This window comes from Mesocricetus auratus, unplaced genomic scaffold (genome assembly GCF_017639785.1).
Source record: "Mesocricetus auratus isolate SY011 unplaced genomic scaffold, BCM_Maur_2.0 Super-Scaffold_100007, whole genome shotgun sequence".
Classification (NCBI taxonomy): domain Eukaryota; kingdom Metazoa; phylum Chordata; class Mammalia; order Rodentia; family Cricetidae; genus Mesocricetus; species Mesocricetus auratus.
This window is the reverse complement of record NW_024429191.1, coordinates 68,643,861-68,666,912: the sequence shown is the minus strand read 5'-3', so window position 1 is coordinate 68,666,912 and position 23,052 is coordinate 68,643,861. Positions and strand designations below refer to the sequence as shown.

Genomic DNA, 23,052 nt, shown 5'->3' with positions numbered 1-23,052 from the left:
TGACTTCCAGAATAACGAGATCTCCATCATGACTGTTGAGTATTGAAGGCAGCATTTGCACTGCTTAATTCACTTGAAGTGAATGCAACACTGTAAGCAAGCTTTAGCAAACTCAGGTGTTTCTATGGCTATGATATGGATGCTGTATCTCCCCTAGAGTTCCCTGTGTTCGAAGCCCAATGTTCAGGGTAGAGATTTAAACAGGCACTAGAACCATTAAAAAATGGAAAGATCCTTAGGTCATAGGGTACACCCTTGGGTGTTCTCATGGGACCCTTCTCATACATGCTCCATCTCACCTGCCCTTGCTGACGTGACAGAATGACACTCTACTGGTTTCTCTGCACAGCCTTTGTCTTACTTGCATCTCCTCTCTTGGTTTTTCATCTTCTCTCATTCTCTTAAGACCTGCCATATCCCATTTCTCTTTACATGCTAGATGTTGACTCTTATTTCTCCAAACCCTGAAGCAAATATTTAACTCATACAGAAATCCCCTCTCATTTTATAAACACTGGTGGTTTTGTGTTGTCAATTTAACTTCACTATTTTTTTCTTTTCAAAATATTTGAAGAAGTTTATTCCTGACCATATTTCAGGTGCATGTTTACCCAGATCCCCTTCCTATCTCTATTTAATGCTAAAAGTATTTTGTTAGCCTATAGTGTAAGATGAGAGTATACACTCCCCCCCCCGAAGGTTTCCTGTAGCATTCATTTATTGTTTTGTGGTATCACCCTTAGTTATAGAAATAGACTCAATTCTTAACATTGCCTAAGATTTATTTCAGCTATTCAGTCTTAACAGTACTTTCTCAATAATTTTTGGGCAAGTGATTATTTTATTTACATCTGGATAGAATCATATATTATAATTATTTATATGGGCATTACATCCTTAGGCAGTATCCTACGATATGTTCCCCCTTCTTTCTGGACTTCAGGATCTTAGACAGGATTCTCTCTCTCTCTCTCTCTCTGTCTCTCTCTCTCTCTGTCTCTCCCTATGTCTCTCTCTCTCTGTCTCTCTCTCTTACACACACACACACACACACACCAAAAAAAGTTAAAAGTTTAATAAAATTTGTATTCCAGTTAAACCGCTCATGGTTAATTTGAAAGGAATATATTTCTCTTTTGACAACAGAGCCCCTGAAGATCTAAAATTTGGAAGAATTCTCCATGTTTAATATCTAAAGATGTAGCCACTGAGCTGCATTGTGTCTGTTAAACTCTATGAAAGGTTCCAGCACTATAAATATACTCCTTGAGCACATTTGTAACTGAAATTGGCAAATAGTTTTTTGTTTTATGTCAACCTTCAATACACTAAAAAGCTACATGTTCAGCTTTAAACAAACCATCCTGATGTTAAAAACATGGTTTAAACTCACAAATATTTATGTTGTAAAGATTATCACATGGTACAACTCATCTGAGTCATGTACTTTTATGTACCTGTCCTTGACTAGGAACTCCTCCTTCTGAGGGAGACTGAAAATTGTTTTTTGATTTCTTTGATGTTCAGAGGCAGGAATGAGTTTTATACCTCTTAGAGTGAGGCAGCTGCAGGTAAAGAAGTTGACAACCCCTGGGAAGGTTAACTAGAGCTAATTATAATATGCCTGACCTAATTCTCCCCAGAAATTTAAGCAGTTCTTTCTTTGCACAGTAAAGATTTTACTTTTTCATATAAATTAAACCCTGTTTTCTAAACTCCCAAATTATCCATGTCATACACTTCATACACACACAAAGTGTTACTTCAGTCCTTGTAGAATAAGGATTAGGTGTGGTTGGAATGAACCTTTAAGATTATATCAAGTTGACAGTAGCATTAATACATGATGAAAAAGGAAATACAGATAAATATTTGTAATTTTTAAGTCTTTAATGCAAAAAATAACATTAATGTCAAACAAGTGAAGTATAACATTTCTTTTAACTTTACATTTGCTTCATTTTATTTAGATTTTATATCCTCTCATTTGCTTGAGAAATACTATAAAATGAATCTGAATCCTTTACATGCTTCTATAGATGTGTACTAGGCATGTGTTTGAATCTATGTGTGTGTCACATGTAAGACAGTTGAATATACTAAATCTAGAAGCTTACTTAGAAGCTGGTAGTGGAGAACTTTGAAATATGGAGAGGGAAGATGCCTGTCACTGTGATCCATATTTGTTACTTAAGGTGGAGCCTGACCCACGACTGAGGTAAACTGATCCTTGAGAAATGCGGAGAGCACACTGCAATGACAAATACAGTAGGCAAGGTGATCCCTTATATGGATTTCATCCCATGTACCAGGTGGAAAAAACACAAATCTGATGTGAGGATACAAAGGGGATTAAGAGATAGCTGCAAATTGCATCATAAAGATTTCACAAGTGTTTAACGACTGGCTGATAAGTAAGGTGGTTCAGTCAGTAGACTTGGATTACCCATGAAAATAGGAAGAAAGGTGAAGGCATAGACACAGGTGATACGTTTTCTGTGAGGTGGTCTCGATCTTACAGACCTCTAGTCCTAACATTTGGGAGGCTGAGGCAGGAGGATCAACTCAAATTTGAGATTAGCCTGTTTTATTTGAGTTTTAAGTCCAGCTTGGGTTACACAGAAAAAGAGTGTCTCCAAACATGTTTTGTGAGTTTAGAGTCTTCTCCAAGCTCATTCATGTTTATTGGGTGTGTTGTCCATTCATTCATGAATATATCTGCAAAACACTTTGAGATCATCCTTTCAGACAGCTAAAAATAATAAGCCAGATACACACAAATTAAGGAGACTGGCCATAACTTGCTTTTAGACAACTCTCATGCACCAAACAGCCTTCTTCCTGCAGTAAGTCTTAGTCTTTTTCAAAAACTGTAAATAGGACCCAAGACTAAGAAAGGCTTTCCAGTGAGTGAATGTCGGAAGCTGATAAGAGAAACATTCTCAAGGCTTGGTAACATAACTTACTAAAGACATATCTCCTTGCAATCTGCTGTTTTCTCCTGTGAGCCACTGACATTTGAAAGATTTACTGATTAGCTTATAAATTACAGAGCTCGTACGTGTTGTGGACTTGGGAGCTAATTACACGTTTGCAACGGCAATTAATGCTTCCCCTACTTTAGAGAACGTTAACACTCATACCTAAAGAGAGGATAGCTTCACGTAATTTTTTTAATCATTAAAAAAGGCATGTGCAAATTACATTTCCAGACAGCTAGTATTTCCAATGGAGTGCCTCAAGAAAGCCCTTACATAATAAATTATCTTGTCAGGCTGTGTAATGACATATATAATATGTATATTTCCCCCCAACATAGTAAAAAGAAACAAAGGAAAAACTAGCAAGGATGGTAATAGTTTCTTTAACCTTCTTGTGAGAAGGGGGAAATGAATCTCAGATGTAAGATACTGACCTAGCTAGAACCCATCCAAAGCATACACTTTTGTAGTAAGCAAGTGTTTTTGCTTGTTTTCATTGTAGATCATGTTACTTTGTGGGTGAAATACTGCATGTATGAAAACATACAGCACAGTGGCCTTTAACTAAGACCAAAGTATCTATGACCTACAAAGATTACCATCAACTTGGATTATGTTTTCGAAGAAGAATTTGGTTTTATCTTTCCTAAAGATTCACTGCAAAATTGTAGGGAGGCAAACCTTTACTGAACAAAGAGGCACTGTGGACTCATTGTTGCCCTTAGAAAAGTTCTCATTGTATTTCACATTTCAGGATTTTCTTCTACTGAGTTTGCTCATACTACTTAATATTTATTTATTTACTTATTTATTATTTTTTCAAGACAGAGTTTCTCTGTAGTTTTGGAGCCTGTCCTGGAACTCGTTCTGTAGACCAGGCTATCTTCGAACTCACAGAGATCCGCCCGCCTGCCTCTGTCTCCCAAGTGCTGGGATTAAAGGCGTGTGCCATCACGGCCGGGCCACTACTTAATATTTAAAAGCATGCTTTGGTTGCCTTTCCTGATCTGCTATTATGTCTTTGTTTTTCTTTTAAGATCTACCTTTGTGATCTGAATTACCCTCTACCTGATACAAAGTGTATCAGCAAATGACTTCTGTATTTGTCCTAATTGGGATTTCAGGTTGGTGGTGAGTCTCTGAAAATTCTCTCTCAAATGTTACTGACATAGGAGGCTTTGCAGTTATTTATTAGAAGACAGCCTGGGAGGAAAAGAGAAAATGGATTGTCGTGATCCTCTTTTGCTAAATCCGGCCCACTGCTGTTATCGTTTCTTTACTGCTTTCTCTAAAAGGCATCATTTCAGTGCACTAATCTTTTAAGCAGCCATTCAGCAGGAATTGGGCTAGAACCTTGCTAAGGGGTCACATTCACCAGCCTGACAGTTAGACATTTACAAAAGAAATGGTACGAATTTATTCAGCATCAAAACCTCTGCATCTCTTACCACCCAGCCGTATTTCACACCGTATTACCGTCATTGCGTTGCGATAGCTGCATAAATCCCGTCCAGATTCTTCATTTAATTAACCAGCGTTCTTTGAACAAAAATAAAAGTGCTGTTTTTGTAGAGGAATAAAAGCTGCACGACTGAGTGTGAAGAGGACAGATCATCAAATTAGTGATTCTTCACCGCAGCTGGGTGATTTTCCTGCCCTTCCTCTCACTTCAGAGGCTTTTTTTTTTTTTTGATGGAATAGAAAATGGGGGTTCTCAATGTGTTTTAGAGTCTGTTGTTATAACAGCATCCTAAGCTAGTGCAGGCTGGTGCTGGTGGTAACTGGTACCTAAAACTGATTTTTTAAAATGACATTTCCTGTAGTTAACCAGATAGTATAGTCTGGTAACCAACAGCCTAAACTCTGTTAACTAAACTACATGAGTTCAAATCCCAGCCCTGGCTGGCACTGATCATTCTGTGCTTTGGTGTCCTGTCTTTGAAATGAGGATAACTCTACTAGTCATTCCTTATACAGCAATATGCAGTTAGCTGACTTTGTGCATACAACCTTTAGAACAAGCTGTCATGTTAAGCTGTTACCTCCTGTGTACTCAGCAGCAATCTGGTGTGAAGCTGACCCCGGCATGTCACTAGTAACTTTCTGGTCACCTGGGCTGGACTGGCAGGTGCTGTGCTTTAGGAAATCCCTCTTTCTCTTCCATACTCTCACTTCTAAAGGCACCCTACAGTATAAGACAAGTGCTTTCAGATGCAAGGGACTCAAATTCTTTGAGTGCAGGTAGAGAAAGCAGGTGATATCTCATGCCATTCCATTTTTGCACCCAGCTGCCAGCTTTGCCTTTTAAAATTATTTGATTTATTCATTTGTTTATATATCTCCCTTAAAAACAGACCAACAAAAACCGTCTTCCAATAGGATTCCTCCACCTCAATCAAACCCCACCTGGCATCATTTCTCATGCGCCGAATTCCTTCTTTCTCGTTTGTTCACGTCGGTTTCTTTTTTTTTCTGTTTTGTTTTGTTTCATTTTATCTTACATACGACTCCTTACTCCATTTATGTACATCACACCTTGTGTTCTAGGTTGAGCCAGAAAAGGTGTAGGTATTATTTGCCCCTTTGTATTGTATTTACATCCTATTCCACAGTTTTGTGTGTGAAGTAGATGCTAACTTCATGTTGTTGATGACCTAGCCTGTTGTTCCACTCCCAAACTATACTGGAACTCTAACGACCTCATCTACCACCTCTTCTACAACCAGCCTGGCCAGCAGCAGTTAGCTTTACCTGCTCCCTTCCTCCTCTCTCTGCTTCCACCTGTGTCCTCCACACAGTCTGTTCTTCCCTGAGTAATGAAATGCACCCCCTTAAAACTTAAGCCAGTTTGTGAAGGGCTGTTTCTCATCCTGCCCACCAGTCCCCAAATAATCACTCTAAGGCTTAATACTAATATAATTGTCTGGCCAATGGCTCAGGCATATCACTGACTAACTCTCACAATTAAATTAACCCATTTCTATCAGTTTATAAGCTCGTGGCTTACTGGTAATGTTCTGGTATCTCACCCCTTTCGTGGCTTCATGGTGTCTCCCTGACTCTGCCTTTTTTCACTCTTTATCTTTGTTTGGATTTCCCACCTGACTCGATTCTGCCTCACCATTGGCCAAATCAGCTTCATTTATCAACCCATCAAAGCAACACATATTCACAGCATACAGAAGGACATCCTACATCACCAGTTCATATCACTTCTCTGCTCAAGGCCCTCCATTTACTTCCTACCTCACTCTGAGGGAAGCTTGTGAACGCTCCTAAGGCCTGCCTCTCCAGGCCATCGGGCCTACACACCCACTAGTGTTTCCTCTCTGCCCTGGTATCCTCCTATTTCCCTATCGTTTCCGGATTGCTCACTGTTTCTGCCTCAATGACTGCCTTGTTGTTCTCCAAAGATACAAGGCCCAATCCAGTCCCAGGCCCTTTGCCCATGTGCTCCTTTTGCCCAGAAAGCTTCTCTTTAGGGGATCATGGCACAGTCCCTTCTTTAAGTCTCTAGTCAATGCCTTCTCACTGAGATCGTAACTCATGCCTAAGCTACTATCTGTCTCTCCAAAGTAGAATGTAGGTTTTGAAGGGTGAGAGTTTTCCATGTATTCTGTCCATCTCACTCCAGAAATTGACATATAATAAAGTTATTAGATGCTGAATGAAAACAGACCCTTGAGAATATCCCCACACATACTTCTAGTACTTCATGCTCCAATGAAAGCAAATGCTCCATAACAGCTTCAAGAACATCAAAATAGCTATAGTTTAATATTAGCCATGGCAATTGGAGCAGAAAGTTCCATTACAGAGAAGAGAGATTCCCGCACCCTCTAAAGAAGAGTTCTTTGCTATAATAGCTTGCTGCGTTAAATTATATGGGTGTCCTAAGGGACTGTAGCCCTGACACCAAGGCACATTTTGAGAGAGCAGATGGCTTTTGCCACCCTTACCTTCCAAGGTAGAGTATAGCTAGTGTTTGGAGCGTTGTTGTTTGTTTTGTTTTTTTCTGTCATCCAAAGACTACGAAGTAAAGAAAAGCAATCATTAGTATTGACTTCAAGCAGACCTGGGCTCAAAACTTTATGTATTCTATGCCCTTGTTCATCTTGTTTATTCTCTGTGCCGTTGGTTGCTTATGTATAAATGGTTTTCAATCCATTTCTCAGATCCAAAAATTGAATGAGAAAAGACAGATGAAGCACACACTGTGTCTTTAGTAATTGCCTCTTGAACATTATATCCAACCAATAAACAATTCTATATTATGCTACCACCAAAACAAGAAGTAACAGTCTGATGTTCACAAAAAGCTTTGCCTTTGGGGCTTGGTCCATCTCAAAGCCGACAGCACTATAAGCCCCTCCCCAGCATCTGATGAAGCTGCAGGAGACTTCTAAGAACACCAACCCCTTTTTTTCTGTAGCTTACTACTTTTGTCTTTAGAATACTTTCCTATTCATCTGTTTTGGATTTCCAGTTTTCTTTTCCTTCCTTCATTTTTCCAAAAGTGATGCTAGGTGTGTGACGCTAAAGAGTCATGCAGAATCATATATATACATATATATACACACATATATATGTATATATATATATAATTTTTAAATTAGAAACAGGGTTGCTTCACATGTCAATTCCAGGTCCCTCTCTGTTTCCCTCCCTTCCTCCTGTGCCCTCCCACCCAACCCCTCCACCAATATCCCCTCATTTCCCCAGGGAGGGTGAGGCCTTACATGGAGGTGTCCATAGTCTGTCATTTTATCCAGGGCAGGGCCTAGACCCTCCCCCAAGAGTTCAGGGTGAGAGTGCATCTCTCATTGTTGGATGGGAGTCCAAAGTCCATTTGTATACCCGGGATAAATACTGATCTACTACCCAAGGCTCAATAGATTACCTAGGCCTCCTCACTGACACCCACATTCAAGGGGTCTTTATCAGTCCCATGCTGGATTCCTAGGCATCAGTCTGGGATTCAAGAGCTAACCCTTGTCAGGTAAGCTGTTTCTGGAGGTTAAACCAGTCCAGTCTCAATCCCTTTGGTCATCAGTCCTCCCTCTCTGTCACTGGATTTCTTGAGTTCAACTCAGTGCTTAGCCATGGGAGTCTGACTCTGCTTCCGTCAGCCGCTGAATGAAGGTTCTGGTTCCCAGACTCTCTGGCCATGGGATTATAGGCTGGCACCACTCAGAATCTTTATCTAGCAAAAAAAGATATACAAGAAAAAATTTCAAGAAACCAACAAAAGACAGGGCAGCTAGGTTACATAATGAAATAATGTCTTACTAGTTTTTAGGTGGAAGATAAAGAACATAGACATATTAAGTGTTGGATTCATGACTGCCCACATGAGAAACATACTTTGTATAGACCACAGAAGTGTATTTTGTATTTTCCTCACTTGACATTAACTTTTAACTCCTTAGGAAGCCAAAGCTGTAGCTGAAGAAACCCGAGCTCTGCGAAGCCGGATCCACCTTGCTGAAGCTGCACAGAGGCAGGCGCATGGGATGGAAATGGACTATGAAGAAGTGGTCCGTCTTCTCGAGGCTGAGATCTCAGAGCTAAAGGCTCAGCTTGCTCATTATTCTGACCAAAATAAAGTAAGCAAACAGCCCTCTCTAGTTACCATGGTTCCCTCGCCACTGCCGTGTATCCTGTTTTCATTTTCTTTTCATCTGCACGTCTAAACTAGGTCAGTGTTTGTCTTCTATTATTCAATGATAGGATGTTGTGTCGTGAAGAGGGTGGCATGGAAGTTGTGAGCCTGCCTTCATCCAGAAAACTTGGCAATGGAAAAGCACGGGCCCCAAATTAATTGGGTCATTGGTCAACTTTGTTCCATTCAGCCATTCAGGCCTGGAACTATTTAACATTTAATTGATGGCACTGTCTTTGAGCTTACTAATTTGTTTTGTGGAGATGGAAGGAGGAGATTAAAGGGATGAGTTTTGCTCTTTGATTAGAGAACCTGGGGCAGTATAGCAGAATACACGCTAATGAATTCTTACAAGAGATACATGATGACTAATGAGAAGAAACCAAGTTTGAATGTGTGTTTTCTTTTTTCTTTTTTTGTTTCTTTCAAAGTAAGGAGTACTACCATGGGCTCCTCTAGAAGAGCTCTCAATTTCAATACAAGATACTGAGTGCCCTGCAGGAAGCAAGCTGAATATCTCTATGTGGGATATGTCCACAGTGTACCTTTAGTTATGACTAACCTTCAAAAACCATAGTAGGCGTGTGTGTGTATGTGTGCGATATCACTGAAAGCATAAACTAGAATGAATTGAAGCAGATATTTTATAGCTTTGTAGAAATTCTTCACATATAAGTAATGGGTGTTTACATCTCTAACCCATTCAGCCTTCAAGCAAATACAGAACAAATTTGAGCTATTTATGAATATTTAAGCATGTAAGGTTTATTTCTTTAACATACCAAATGAAAATGAAGCTAGTTTTAGAAAATTTTAAAAGAAAATGTGAAGTTTTCTTTGCTCAGCTCTGAAAAGCCCTCTCCGTTTCCCACATATTGATGCTCATCTAAACCCACTCACAGAAGAATGGCTGGAGGACCCGCCCACCATAGAGGAGGCCTTGAAGAAGTACATAGTTCTTGAGCAAGCAGCAGCACTTAGGAATGTTATTACAGACATTTGTTTATTTACATACATTTTTAAACAACTGTGGCTATGCCATGTAACTTTAACCTAATTATGAAAATATTATAGAAATTACCAAAATGTTAGATACTTTTAATAAAATAATTATTATTAAATAATTTACAGCAAAAGTCGCCAGTGTTTAATAGTTAAAAATTCTTGCCTGTGTGTTTTTGGGTTTTGGGTTTTTTTTTTTGTGGCATTTTGGAGGTTAAAGTAGGACCTTATATATGTTAGATTAGAGATCTATTGTTGAACTACTCTTTAGCCCTGAAATTTTAAGTAATATACTTTTAAGATGTTTGCATAAAACTATCCAGTGATGTTTGCTTTCTTTTGTGTTGTTAGTTTTTAAGTATTTATTAGCGTTTGTGTGAGGGGTACTTGGAGTGGGAGGGCATGTGACCCAATGCGAATGTGGAGGTCAGAGTCATTTCCCTCCCAGGCTTAGTGTAGATTCCTGGGAACCAACTCAGATCCCAGGCGCATGCAGCAAGCACCATTACCCCTTGAACAGTCTCTCCAACTCCCGGTGTGGGGTTCTGTTGTATAAAGTTTAGGTTATTGCATCCTCTCTTCTCCAGTGAGAAATATTTTGGTCCTAAGTTGCCTGGTAACATCATTAATTTATGTTCTCCCTCTTTGTAGCTTTTTGTGGGGTCTCATGACATCTCTTTTAATAAGAGCCTAAACTACCTCTCTGATCAATGTTTTCCTTCTTTTCTGAGAAATATTAAACATAAGTTTCTCAATGTTCAGCATTTTCCAATTTTGATGCCAGTCTGGGAAAAGTACCTTTTTCAGCTGTGTGTGGCATTGCTTAAGGATCTGTTGACTAGGTACTACAGAATAAAGATTCAACTGTTTAATTATCTCTATTTACCTATTTTGCATATGATGGGGGTGCATATTGAGAGGTATGTGTGAGTGAGGCCAAAAGTCAACGTCAGGTATCTTTCCTAGAGAGCTATCCATATATTTTGAGTGGGGGGAGAGGAGTGTTTACAGAGATTCTTCCTGGGACCTGCAGCACCAGAGATCCTCGGGTCTGATCGCCTCTCCAGAGATGGGATGACAAATGTGTGCAACTTCACCTGGCTTTACATATGTGCTGGGAATAGAACTTGGGTCATCAAGGGTACAACAAGCACTTTACCAACTGAGTTATCTCTACAGCTCCTAAATATTTATTTTTTAGACATAGATTCTCTCTGTAATGATGCTTTCATTTATTACTATAATTTCCCCTTAAATTATCAATACGTTTTCTAATTTGTATTTGGGCTTTTGATGTGCATCTGAAGCATAAGAAGTAATTGTTATGTCTGGAGAGAGACCTCAGTAGTTAAGAGTACTTGCTGCTCTTGCAGAAGACCCAAGACCTGTTCCTACCATCCAGGTGGAGTAGTTCACAACTCCTAACTCAAGCTATAGGGGACCTGGTGTCCTTTCTGACCTCCATGGACATCCACACCCATATGTACACTCTACATGCATACATAAAACATGAATAAAAACAGGTAACTTTTAGAAAATAAAATAAAGCATTACTAATATTTGTGAAGGACCACAATACCCCACTCCAGATTTCATCCACTACCCTTACCCTCAGAGTTCCCTACTTTCTTGGATTTAGTGTCTACCATTTACTTGATAGTTTTACTACTTGCATATCTACCCCTCTTTGTTTAGTTTTGTCTGCTTTACCGGGTTGTTATGTAGCTAGTTGGTATCTTTTTCCATCTTTATTCTTCATTGTGTGAATTACCACCATTCAGCTATCCATTCTGTATTTGATGAGCAGTCTTATTGTTCTGTATTATTCTACTTATTGTTCTGTATTATTCTACTGTGAATCATGTTCCTGAGAACATTTCTAATACAAATAACTTTCTCGATATATGTAACTGTTAGCTACAAGAAGTAGTATTGCCAGGTTGAATAATAATTGTATGTTAAACTTTATAAGTAAATGTCTAATTGTGACTGAAAGTATTTTTAACTAATTTGTATTCCCATGAAGAATGGATTAGAATTACCATTTGCCCCTTGCTGATCCTTGGCATTCTTTTTGAATTTTTATCCATCTGGTTGGTATAATAATCGCCATGCCAGTATAGTTTAATTTGAATTCCCCTAGTTACTAATGACTAACATAATGGTATGCTGGGACCCATAGGCACTGGCTCATGAGAACTTGTCTCTTGTCAATGCTGTGTTCAGTGATGGAGGTTGGAAGCTTGAAAACAACCATGATGGAGTCATTTGTATCCCTAAATGCTGTAAACCTGCAATTTGTCCTTCCCTGACTGAGATAACCGGTTGAGCATATATTTATGCATTCAGTAATCACTTATTTTTCACACTGAAATGTGCTTTTGTATCTTTTGGTTATTTTCCCATTGGGTTGTTTGTCTTTTGCTTAGAGACATGTAGTGATTCTCTTGGTTACTAATCCTTTATTGACTTATATGTTTTAAAACTCCCCTCTCAAATGTGTGGCTTTCCTTTTCTGCTCTGTAATGAAATAGAAAGGAACTCTTAATTGGAAACTTATTGTCTTAGTTAGTTTTCTATTGCTGTGCTAAGACACCAGGAGCAAGGCAACTTATACTACAGTCTTACAGTTGCAAAGTTTTGGAGTCCATGACCATCATTATAAGGGGCATGCATGGCAGCGAATATGCAGGAATGGCACTGGAGCAGTAGCTGAAAGATTGCATGTTGATTCATGAGCATCTTACAGAAAGCTAACTTGGATTGTGCTGAACTTTTAAAGCCTCCATTCCGCCCCCAGTAACATTTCTCTACAATAAGGCTACTCCTCCTCATCCTTCCCAAGCAGTTTACAAACTGAGGACTAACCATTCAAATATATGAGCCTATGGAACCGTTCTTATTCAGACCACCACACTTATCAATTGTTTCCCTGTTACATCTTTTCAAAAGTTCATCAGTCTTCAAACATACAAAGATATTTATTAATATTTGCTTCTAGAAGTTGTAAGGTCTTGATACATCTGTGATTGGTTTTGTAGCCCTACATGGGGTGGAGAATCTTCTCATTCTTCCATGATTCCACATGAATAACACTGCCTGATCCTTCATGTGAAAATCTCATTTGCTAACTCAACTTGATGTCATCTCTTTCCTATTATAAGGTTCCATATGGGTGTGGCTCTCTAGTCTCTTTCACTAGCCTACCTTTTGGGATTGGGATTGCAAATTTTACTGTAAGATCATCAAATATATAGATTAACTTGGGAAGTTTTTTTGCCCTTATTTATGAATGCCACTGAGGCACAGAAAGGTTTTTGTTTGTGGCTAAAGAATCTAGCTTATAGGATCACAACCAAGCAACATTTTGCTGAGGTTTGTTTCCTGGCTCAATGTGCATTTGGTCCTTACACATGGTCAACGTGAAATTGACAAGGTATCTGTCTTGTCACGTAGTTTTCCGTGTAGTTAATAAGGTCGAGGACATCAGGGGTTCAGTTCCTTTTGTTCATAGTAATGTCTTTGTGTTCTTAAACCATCAGTATTTGGAGAAACATACTAATATCACTGTTGGGATTTCCTTTTTTAATCTTATTTATGTGTTTTGAAACAATGCTTTTAGGTATATTAAGGCTTGGAATTACACAAGCATCTTTCATGAAAATGTTAGGATTCCATCTGTAAATCTTGCCCCTTACAACTATTTTCTATTTCTGAAATAACTACATACTTTCTTTGATATTTACCTACATATTTAAAAAATGTATTTACTTTTAACTTTTCAGTTTCTATTTATTTCAATCATGTCTGTGGCAAACATGAAGTTGAAAACCACAACGTCCCCTTCCAAGTGCAGGCATGTATATTAGCAATGAGCTTTAATTGGAAATAATTTTTCATTTGTAGATTTCTACTTATTAAATCACCTGCCTCATCTTTGACCTCTGACTTGTTAAATGTAGTTGCCCATGTATTCAAGTTATTTAGCTGGAGTTTTGTATTAATTCATGTATCTTCTGTGTACCCCTGCCCAGTTACATGTAATTCCCTTTGCTGTTTTCAAAATTATGTACGTCTCCAATATTTATTTATTTATTTGTGTGTTTATTTATTTATTATTTTACATCCCAATTACAGTTTCCCCTCCCTTCTCTCCTCCCACAACCCCCCCCCAGTCAATTCCTCTATTTCTGTTTAGAGAGGGGCAGGCCTCCCATGGGTATCAACAAATCATAGCATATTGAGTTGTAGTAAGACTAAGTAACTCCCCTTGTATTTAGGTTGGGCAAAGCAATCCAGTATGAGGAATATGTTCCCAAGAACCAGCCAAAGCATTAGGAACAGCCCCTGAAGTGTATATCTAATTAATCTTATCAGTAAAAACTCAGAGAGAAGTATCCGGGTAAAAACCTGAAAGATCAGAGAACTAAGAGTAGCTGCCAGTTTCCTCCTACCTCTCTGGATTCCTCCATCCAAAAGAGGAATCTCTCCACCCATCCCCCACAACACTTCCTCTCTCTCTGTCTACAGTCCTCCAAACCTCTATGGTTAACTAGTAGCTAGCTCTGCCCTCTAAAACACAAACAAAATATCACACAACAAGCCCCTGCTCAGATTGTTAGTAGTCCCACAAGTAGACCAAGCTATGCAGTTGTCACATATGGGTAGAGGGCTTAGGTCCATCCCATACAGGCTCCCTGGATATTGGTTCAGACAGAGTTTCTGTGAGCCAAGTTAATTGTTTCTGTGGGTTTTCTTGTAATGCCCTTGACCCCTCTGGATCCTACAATCCTTTCTCCCTCTCTTCAGCAGGTTTCAGGGCTCAGCCTAATGTTTGGCTGTGGGTCTCTGCATCTGTTTCCATCAATTGCTGGATGAAGGCTCTTTGATGTCACTTGGGATAGTCACCAATCTGATCACCAGAGATGGCCTGTTCAGGCTATGTACCCACTATTGCTAGGAGTCTTAACTGGGGTCATCCTTGTTAGATTCCCAGGAGTTTCCCATGCATCAGGTTTCTACCTGCCCTGAAAAGCACCCCCACACATCCAATCTTCTCTTTCAGTACTCTCCATCTCCACCCATATCCCACCAACCCAGTCCCTCAAGTTCCCATCCCCACCAGCCCCCTAGTCCATCCAGGAGATCTCTTTTTCCTCTTCCCATGGAGATCCATAAGTGCCCTCTTGGACTTTCCTAACCTCTCTGGGTCTGTGGATTCTAGCATGGTCTTTCTGGGTTTGGGTTGCCTCACTCAAGATTTTTGTGTAGTTCCATCCATTTTCCTTCAAATTTCCTGATCTCATTGTTTTTAACAGCTAAGTAATATTCTATTGTGTAAATGTACCACATTTTATCCATTCTTTGTTTGAGGGGCATCTAGGTTATTTCCAGGTTCTGGCTATTAAAAATAAAGCTGCTGTGAACTTAATTGAGCAAGTGTCCTTGTGGTATGATTGAGCGTCCTTTGGGAATATGCCCAAGAATGGTGTCACTGGCTCTTGAGGTAGATTGATTTCCAGTTTTCTGAGAAGCCACCATATTGATTTCCAAAGTGGATGTACAAGTTTGCACTCCCACCAGCAATAGAGAAGTGTCCCACTTACTTCATATTCTCTCCAGCATAAGCTGTCGTTTGTGTTTTTGATATGTGTTATCTACCAAGAAATTTGTTCATTTCTTTTAGATTTTCTAATTTTGTAGGGTACAGATTTTCGAAGTGTGACCTAATGCGTTCCTCAGTCTCTGTTGTTATATCCCCCTTTTCATTTCTGATTTTGTTAATTTGGATATTCTCTCTCTGCCTTTTAGTTTGCTTAGATAAGGGTTTGTTCTATCTTGTTGAAATTTCTCAAAGAACTGACTCTTTGTTTCATTGATTGATTCTTCGTATTATTCTATTTCTTTCTATTTTATTAATTTCAGCCCTTGGTTATTTCCTGCCATCTACTCCTCTTGGGTGTATTTGCTTCCTTTTGTTCTAGAGATTTCAGGTGTGCTGTTAAGTTGCTAGTATGAGTTTCCTCCAAATCTTCATGAAAGCACTTCCTCTTAGCACTGCTTCATTGTGCCCCATAAGTTTGGGCATGTTGCAGTTTCATTTTCATTGAATTCTAGGAAGGCTTTAATTTCTTCCTTCCTTCCTCCTCCTTCCTTCCTTCCTTCCTCCTCCTTCCTTCCTTCCTTCCTCCTTCCTTCCTTCCTTCCTTCCTTCCTTGACTCAGTGGTAATTCAGTTGAGAGTTGTACAGTTTCCATGAGTTTGTAGGCTTTCTGTAGTTTGTGTTGTCATTGAACTCCAACTTTAGTCCATAGTGATCTGATAAGAAACAGGGTTATTCTAATTTTTTTGTATCTGTTAAGACCTGCTTTGTTGCTGAGTATGTGGTCAGTTTTGAAGAAGGTTCCATGAGGTGCTAAGAAGAAGGTGTGTTCTTTGGTGTTTGAGTTAAACATTCTGTAGTTATCTGTTAGGGTCATTTGAGTCATAATGTCTGTCAGTTTCATTATTTCACAGTTTAGTTTATGTCTGGGTGATCTGTCCATTGGTGAGAGTAGGGTACTGAAGTATCGCACTATTAATATGTGGAGCTTAATTGTGATATAAGCTTTAGTAATATTTCTTTTACAAATATGGGTGCCTTTATATAGATGTTCAGAACTGAGACTTCATCTTGATGGATTTTTCCTGTGTTGAATATGAAATGTCCTTCTCCATCTCTTTTGATTAATTTTGGTTTGAAGTCTATTTTGTTAGGTATTAGGTTATCCATAGCAGTTTGTTTCTTGGGTCCATTTAATTGGAAAATCTTTTCCTAACCTTTTACTCTGAGGTAATTTTTGTTATTGATGTTAAAGTATGTTTCTTGTATGCGGCAGAAAGATGGATCCTGTTTTCATATCTATTCTGTTATTGGAAAATTGTGTTCATTGATAATAATGACTGGTGATTGTTAATTCTTGTTTGTTTGGTAGTGATGGTGGGGCTAGTGGTGCTGGAAGTGATGGTGTGTGTGTGTGTGTGTGTGTGTGTGTGTGTGTGTGTGTGTGTTTCCCTTCTTTGGGTTTTATTGGTGTGGAATTATCTATTGCTTGTATTTTCGTGGGTGTAGTTTCCTTAGATTGGAGTTTTCCTTCCAGTACCTTCTGTAGAGCTGGATTTGTGATTAAATTTGACTTTGTCATGAAGTGTATTATTTTCTTCATCTATTGTGATTGATTGTGATTAAAAATTTTGCTAGTTATAGCAGACTGGGCCAGCATCCATGGTCTTTTAGAGTCTGTAAGAGGTATGTCTAAGCTCTTTTGGCTTTTAGAGTCTCCATTGAGAAGTCAGTTGTAATTCTGATAGATCATCCTTTATATGTTACTTGACTTTTTCTCATTATAGCTTTTAATATTCTTTTTATTTTGTATGTTTAATGTTTGGATTATTATGTGGGGAGGGTACTTTTTGGTCTGGTCCGGTCCATTTGGTGTTATGTAAGCTTTTTTACCTTTATAGCTATATCCTTTAAGTTGGGAAATTTTTCTTCTATAATTTTGTTGAATATATTTTCTGGGTCATTGAACTGGTATTTTTCTCCTTCTATCCCTATTATTCTTGGACTTGATCTTTTCATAGTGTCCCAGATTTTCTGGGTGTTTTGTGTTAGGAATTTATTGGATTTCATATTTTTTAACTGATGGATCTATCTCCTCTATCATATCTTCAGTGCCTGAGATTCTGTCTTTCGTATCTTGTATTCTGTTGGTGATGCTTGCATCACTAACCCAGATTTCCCTTTTCCAGAATCCCCTCAGTTTGCCTCCCCCTTCCCCCTACTTGGTTTTCCTGCCATTCTTTTAGAGATTATTGATTTCCTCCAATTTTTTATTGTCTTTTCCTCCATTTCTTTAAGAGTCTGTTTTCATTTCCTCTTTAAGGACCTCTGTCATCTTCATAAAGTTATTTTTAAGGGCATTTTCTTGTACTTTAGCTGCACTGGAATGTTCAGGTCTTGCTGTAATAGGATAGCTGGGTTCTGGTGGTGACATTGCCCTTTCTGTTATTGATTGTGTTCTTATACTTAAGTTTAGTCATCTGGATTTGGGGTGATTATATGTGTAGTTGTTGATTCCTGTGTTTGTCTTTGTTGGATGGGTGTTTTGTTTCTTGATTTCTATTTCTTCTCTGGTCTTCTGGCCTAAGTGGCCAAGGGTTCTGGTGACTGTTTAGTGTTCAGGTCCCATAGGGTGTCTCTGCTGGAGTTTTGGGGGCCTTGGGCAACTTGATCTTGTCTGGCATCCAGTAAAACTGAAGTCTTCTTGGGTCTGTAGATCCAGCCTGGCCTCCAGTAGTGCTGCTGGGGCTGTTCTCCTAACTGACATGGACTGTACATGGGCTTATGGTGTCTGTTCTTCCAAGTGGTGTGGAGTGTTTCTCGGCTATGGAGTTTGCTAGAGTTCTGGGAAAGAGCCATTTGTCAGCTGGTAAGGCAATTATAGATGGTATGGTCTGCACCTCAGTGACAAAAGTCCACTGGGGTTGGGAGTGGAGACCCAACAGCAGCAGGGACAAACTGGGATGACATTGGTCTGAGGGAAGGGTTGCAGGGAACAGAATCCAGGCAGGAGTACAGTTCCACTGGCAATCGGACCACTTGCCCATTCTGAATTTTGTATCCTAGGCCTCAGTAGTCTCCAGTATTTTTATGGTAACAAACGTGTCTTTAGAATTAACAGCTGGACTCAGATTAGATTATTCTATTTTTTTTTTTACAACATCCAGAGCTTTGTTATCAGGAGCCAGATGGATATCCCCTTGTCTGCATCAGGTTTGATCAATGTCACAGCCTTTCCTATCTGATGAATGCTGGACTTGACACTCACAATGAACACAAGTGGGTAATCTTCTGTCTTCTTTATGGCTGGCTCAACAGTCAGGGCAACTTGATGCTGGGACAATGGGCAAGCTTGTTTCTCGTGGAGGTTCTGTTGTGAGGGTAGTTAAGCTTCCATTGCAGCCACAGGTCCTGGGCCTTGACTTAAGGTGGTGAGTGAAGATCTGCTTCTTTGTGTGGTAGACACCTTCCAACACACCTGTGCTTCGGCCACAGCTAAGGAAGGAACCTCCTTCACTCTGGGCACTATTTTGGCAAAAATCCTATTATAAACCACCATGGGGGTGGGGAGAATCAAGACTGAGTCCTCTGCAAGAGTAGCCAGGGCTCTTGGTTGTTAAGTCATCTCTCAGGCCCCTATGCCTCTGATTCCCTAACGATTATGCTAGAATGTTTGGCATTCTGTATGAACTTGTTATGAAATTAACCAATGATGTTTCCCCCATGTACATATTAAAAGTACCTTTGAACATAAACCTAATCATCTCTCCCTCCTTAATTTCTGTAACTGGTGGAATTTTAGTTCTGTCTTGGCTTTATCACTTTTGCAGTTTGTTTAATGTGGTCCAAGTTGGTCTAGATAGACTCTATGCTTAGACCTTTTGTTCATAGTTCCTTATTACATCTCGGGCTTTCTTGCTTCCTGAAACAGTTGCTTCAAATTCATTTCGTGATGATCTGTTGATAATAAACTCTCCATTTGGTTTCTCTGAAAATCATTTTGATTCAATTTTTTATAATGAGATACTTTTAGAATATTGTGTTACCATATAACTTTGTCATTGTTTTTTTCCCATGCTGTCATGTCAGCTATCAATTATTTGTAATGTGTTTCCTTCTGTATGATTTTTAAAACATCTTTGGCTTTGATATCAGTGTTTTAACCCTGTGAGTCATTTGTTGGTCTGATCTATTGTAATTTATGCTGTTTGGGATTCATCCAATGTCCTAATCGGAGGATCGTTTTCTTGCCGTTTCTGGGAAGCCCTAAATTTCATCCTGATTGTTCTCATTAATTCTCGTTCTCTCTCTCTCTCTCTCTCTCTCTCTCTCTCTCTCTCTCTCTCTCTCTCTCTCTCTCTCTCTCTCTCTCTCTCTCTCTCTCTCTCTCTCTCTCTCTCTCTCTCTCTCTCTCTTTCTGTGTGTGTGTGTGTGTGTCTCTCTCTTTCTCTTTCCCTCTCTCCCTCCCTCTTCCCCTCCATCCTCCCTGCTCTGTACAGGATCTCACAATGTATGCCAGCCTACCCTTGAACTCATACAGATCCCCCTGCCTCTTGCTTCCTAAGTGCAGGATTAAAGGTATGCAGCACAATCCACAATACCCACCTTTTTAGAAACATTTATTTACTAATTCATTTTAAGTGCATGAGTATTTTGCATGCCTGGTGCATCAAAGGGCATCAGATCCCTAGAACTGGAGTTACAGCCAGCTGTGAGCTTCCTTGCATGTTTCAGGTACGGGACCCAGGTCCTGTGTAAGAACAGAAAGTGATGTTAAGCAACAAGCCATCTCTCCGGCCCCCGTGCTATTTCCCTTTGATTTTGGTGATCTCTGTGCAATTCAAGAGACTCGCTTGTGTTCTCTTTCCTCTTCACTTATATTTCAAATTTCACCTACTCATCAGTCCTCAGAAATTTTACTAGTTCTGTTTTCTAGTTTCTCTATTGTCTTATTAGGTGCATGAAATTGGGTATATTTGTTATGTTCTAATTTAATGATTATCTTCTTAAAATATTTTTTGTCACTGGATCTATTTTTTGAGTTCCTTGTCCTCTTGAATTTTGTTTTTCTTTATTTTGTTTTATTGTTACTTGTTTGTTAGGTTGGTTGGTTTTTCAAGACAGGTTTCTGTGTGGCCCTGTCTATCCTCGAACTCACTCTGTAGACCAGGCTGGTTTGAACTCAGAGATCTGCCTCCTTTGCCTCCTGAGTGCTGGGGTTAAAGGCTTGAGCTACCACCTGGCCTATTATATTTTCAATTTTCTGTTTTAAACATACTAAATATAATTATGTTTATGTACCTGATTAATATATACTTTCTTTTAGATCTGATGATTATCTAATTATCAGTTTGTAAAATATTTGTTCATTTTTAGTGATTCTTTTACTTTAAGTTTGTGTTCTTTTGACACACAATTATGGAAATTCTATGAAATCTCAATTTAGAAAATAGCTTGCAGAGAAATTTTATTGCTGCTTCTCTTAACCTAGGGCCAATTTAAGTAAGAATTTCAGGTTGTGGGGTTTTGTTTCATCTAAATAATATAAATTCAGCCCCCCAAATCTTCTCTGGATTTCTAGCAGTCGTTGGTTGAGCATTACTTGGTAGGGACTTACACTTGGGAATTACTCAGAACAGATTCCTTTAACTGACCAGAGCCAAAATCAGATTACAAGTTCTATGAAAACCATGTCACTCATTTACCCATCGTAGTTCTGCATGTCCCGTGTGTCTGGTGAAACCCATGATGTGGACCTCCAGGATGAGGATGTGCCTCAGGGCAAATGATGCTTCAGCATCCTCTACCTCTGTGACTCACTGGGCACTACTGCTGCTCTCCTTAGAATGCTTTTACTCCTCTGTTGTGAATAGTGCAGCCTCACATTGGATTGTGTGTATGTGTGTGCGTGCATATGTGTGTGTATATCCAGCACTTTGGGCTATGCTATCTATGGAAGTCTTTCTGTTACACTCTGTTAAAACAAGTTCTTTTAAAAAATGTTAGATGAATGTAATTCATGTAAAAATCATTAAAAGTCATATGTAAAATATGCCATACAACTTAAAGTATCTGGGTGGAAATTAACTTTTAAATACCTAATCAGTTATATTCCACCTCTCCTCAAAATCAGAACCTATTTGTAAAAAAGAGAGACAATACATGAAATGGTAGTATCAGATATCTGGGTATGAAATTTAAAAAGAGGAAGAAGTTGTTGAAAGTTGAAGAAATGTGGACGGTGCTGCTTTTGCCATCTTTGCCCAGGAAAGTATCCAGGACTTGAGAAAGAGAGTCACGGTTCTTGACTGCCAATTGAGAAAATCAGAAATGGCTCGGAAAACTTTCAAGGCATCTACTGAAAGCCTCCTTCGTTTTGTGGAGGTAAGTTTTCTCTGAGGTTGACCCTCAGTCTCTTTGGATTCCACAGCAGTGAGTTCAGCCAACTGTGGAATAAAAAGATTCAGGAACAAAAACTCCAAGAATTCCCATAAACTAGGAACAGAAACTCCAGAAATTCCCATAAACCACACCAAGTTCTATGTTGAATTTATGCAAATGAAGTGATGGGTAGTAATACCCCACTACAATCATCATTGTCTTTCTCCAGTACTCTCTAGAATGCCATTCACCTCATTTCTCATTTGTACACCGTGTGCTCAGGCCTGAGGTGGTTACTTCGGTAGGAAGCAAGTATAGAAAAAGTTCTGTCCTTATTTTGAATAGAAGAGACTATAAAACTATTTGCATCAAAGCTATATTGTATTATTTATAAGTCATCTAGAGATGATGTAAAGAATCCATAAGCAATGTAGATCACATGCATACCTAGTAAACCACTGGAGCATCTGTGAATTTTGATTTACCTGGGGACCCTGAAACCAATCCTCTGTACAGACTGAGGGATAACTATAGTACATTGTTTTGTTTTGTTTTGTTTTTAAGAATCCTGCCAGGCCTGAAGGCACAAGGTTGTAATCCTAGCTTCTTGGGATCCCAAGGCTGGAAGATAGCAAATCCAAGGCCATAATGAGACCCTGCATCAAAATAACAAGTTAAAAGGAGGGCTGGAAATAGACTTCTGTGGTAGAATGCTGGCCTGGCATTTGAGATCCTAAATTCTGTCCCCAGTACTGAGAGAGGAAAGGAGGGAGAACGGAGTAAAGGAGGGAGGGAAAGGAAATAAGTACTGCCATAGAAAAAAGTCATGGTTTGGAGACTACAGAAACATCTCTGTTTCAATATAGCAATTAACTTACAATCAGATTTAGACTTGCCTTGGTATACAAGAAGAATAGCTAACATTATATAGATTGTTAGTAATAAATATACATACAATAAAATGTACTGTGCTCCAATGAATACTTGCCTAAAAATCCTCATACCGTGTAAACATAATTTGGTAACTATTTACACTATCATGAAGTGCTAGCTAGATGATTTACTTTACCAGTTAGCAGTACTTCCTGCTCTTGAGAATTCAGTTGCCGAGTTCATTTCCCAGCCCCCATGTCAGGTGACTCACAACCAACTAAACTACTCCATTTCCATGGAACCCAACGCCATCTTCTAGCCTCTACAGGTATCTGTGAATGTACACACACACACACACACACACACACACACACACACACACACACAGTAGGCATTTCGGGATGGGTCAGGTATTCTGGCACTCGGGAGTCACAGAATACTGAATGTTACACAGCTCAGGTGGAAAGGTATCCTGGAGCTCGGGAGCTAAGGACCACCACAGGTTGTAGTAAGCTTAGCTGCTTACAGCCCAGCCTCAGGGAAAGGCTTCC

The 23,052-nt window shown here is 39.3% G+C and overlaps 1 protein-coding gene across 5 annotated transcripts in view; it reads left to right on the top strand.

Moving 5' to 3' along the window:
- Stxbp4 (syntaxin binding protein 4) overlaps positions 1-23,052 on the top strand; it is a 159,283-nt gene that overhangs the window by 69,577 nt on the left and 66,654 nt on the right. For all 5 annotated transcript variants that reach the window (XM_040749472.1, XM_005075817.4, XM_040749474.1 and 2 more), the window contains 2 exons: positions 8,411-8,587; positions 21,515-21,631. In XM_040749472.1, coding sequence (XP_040605406.1) covers positions 8,411-8,587; positions 21,515-21,631 — 294 coding nt within the window. The remainder of the gene's footprint in view (positions 1-8,410; positions 8,588-21,514; positions 21,632-23,052) is intronic.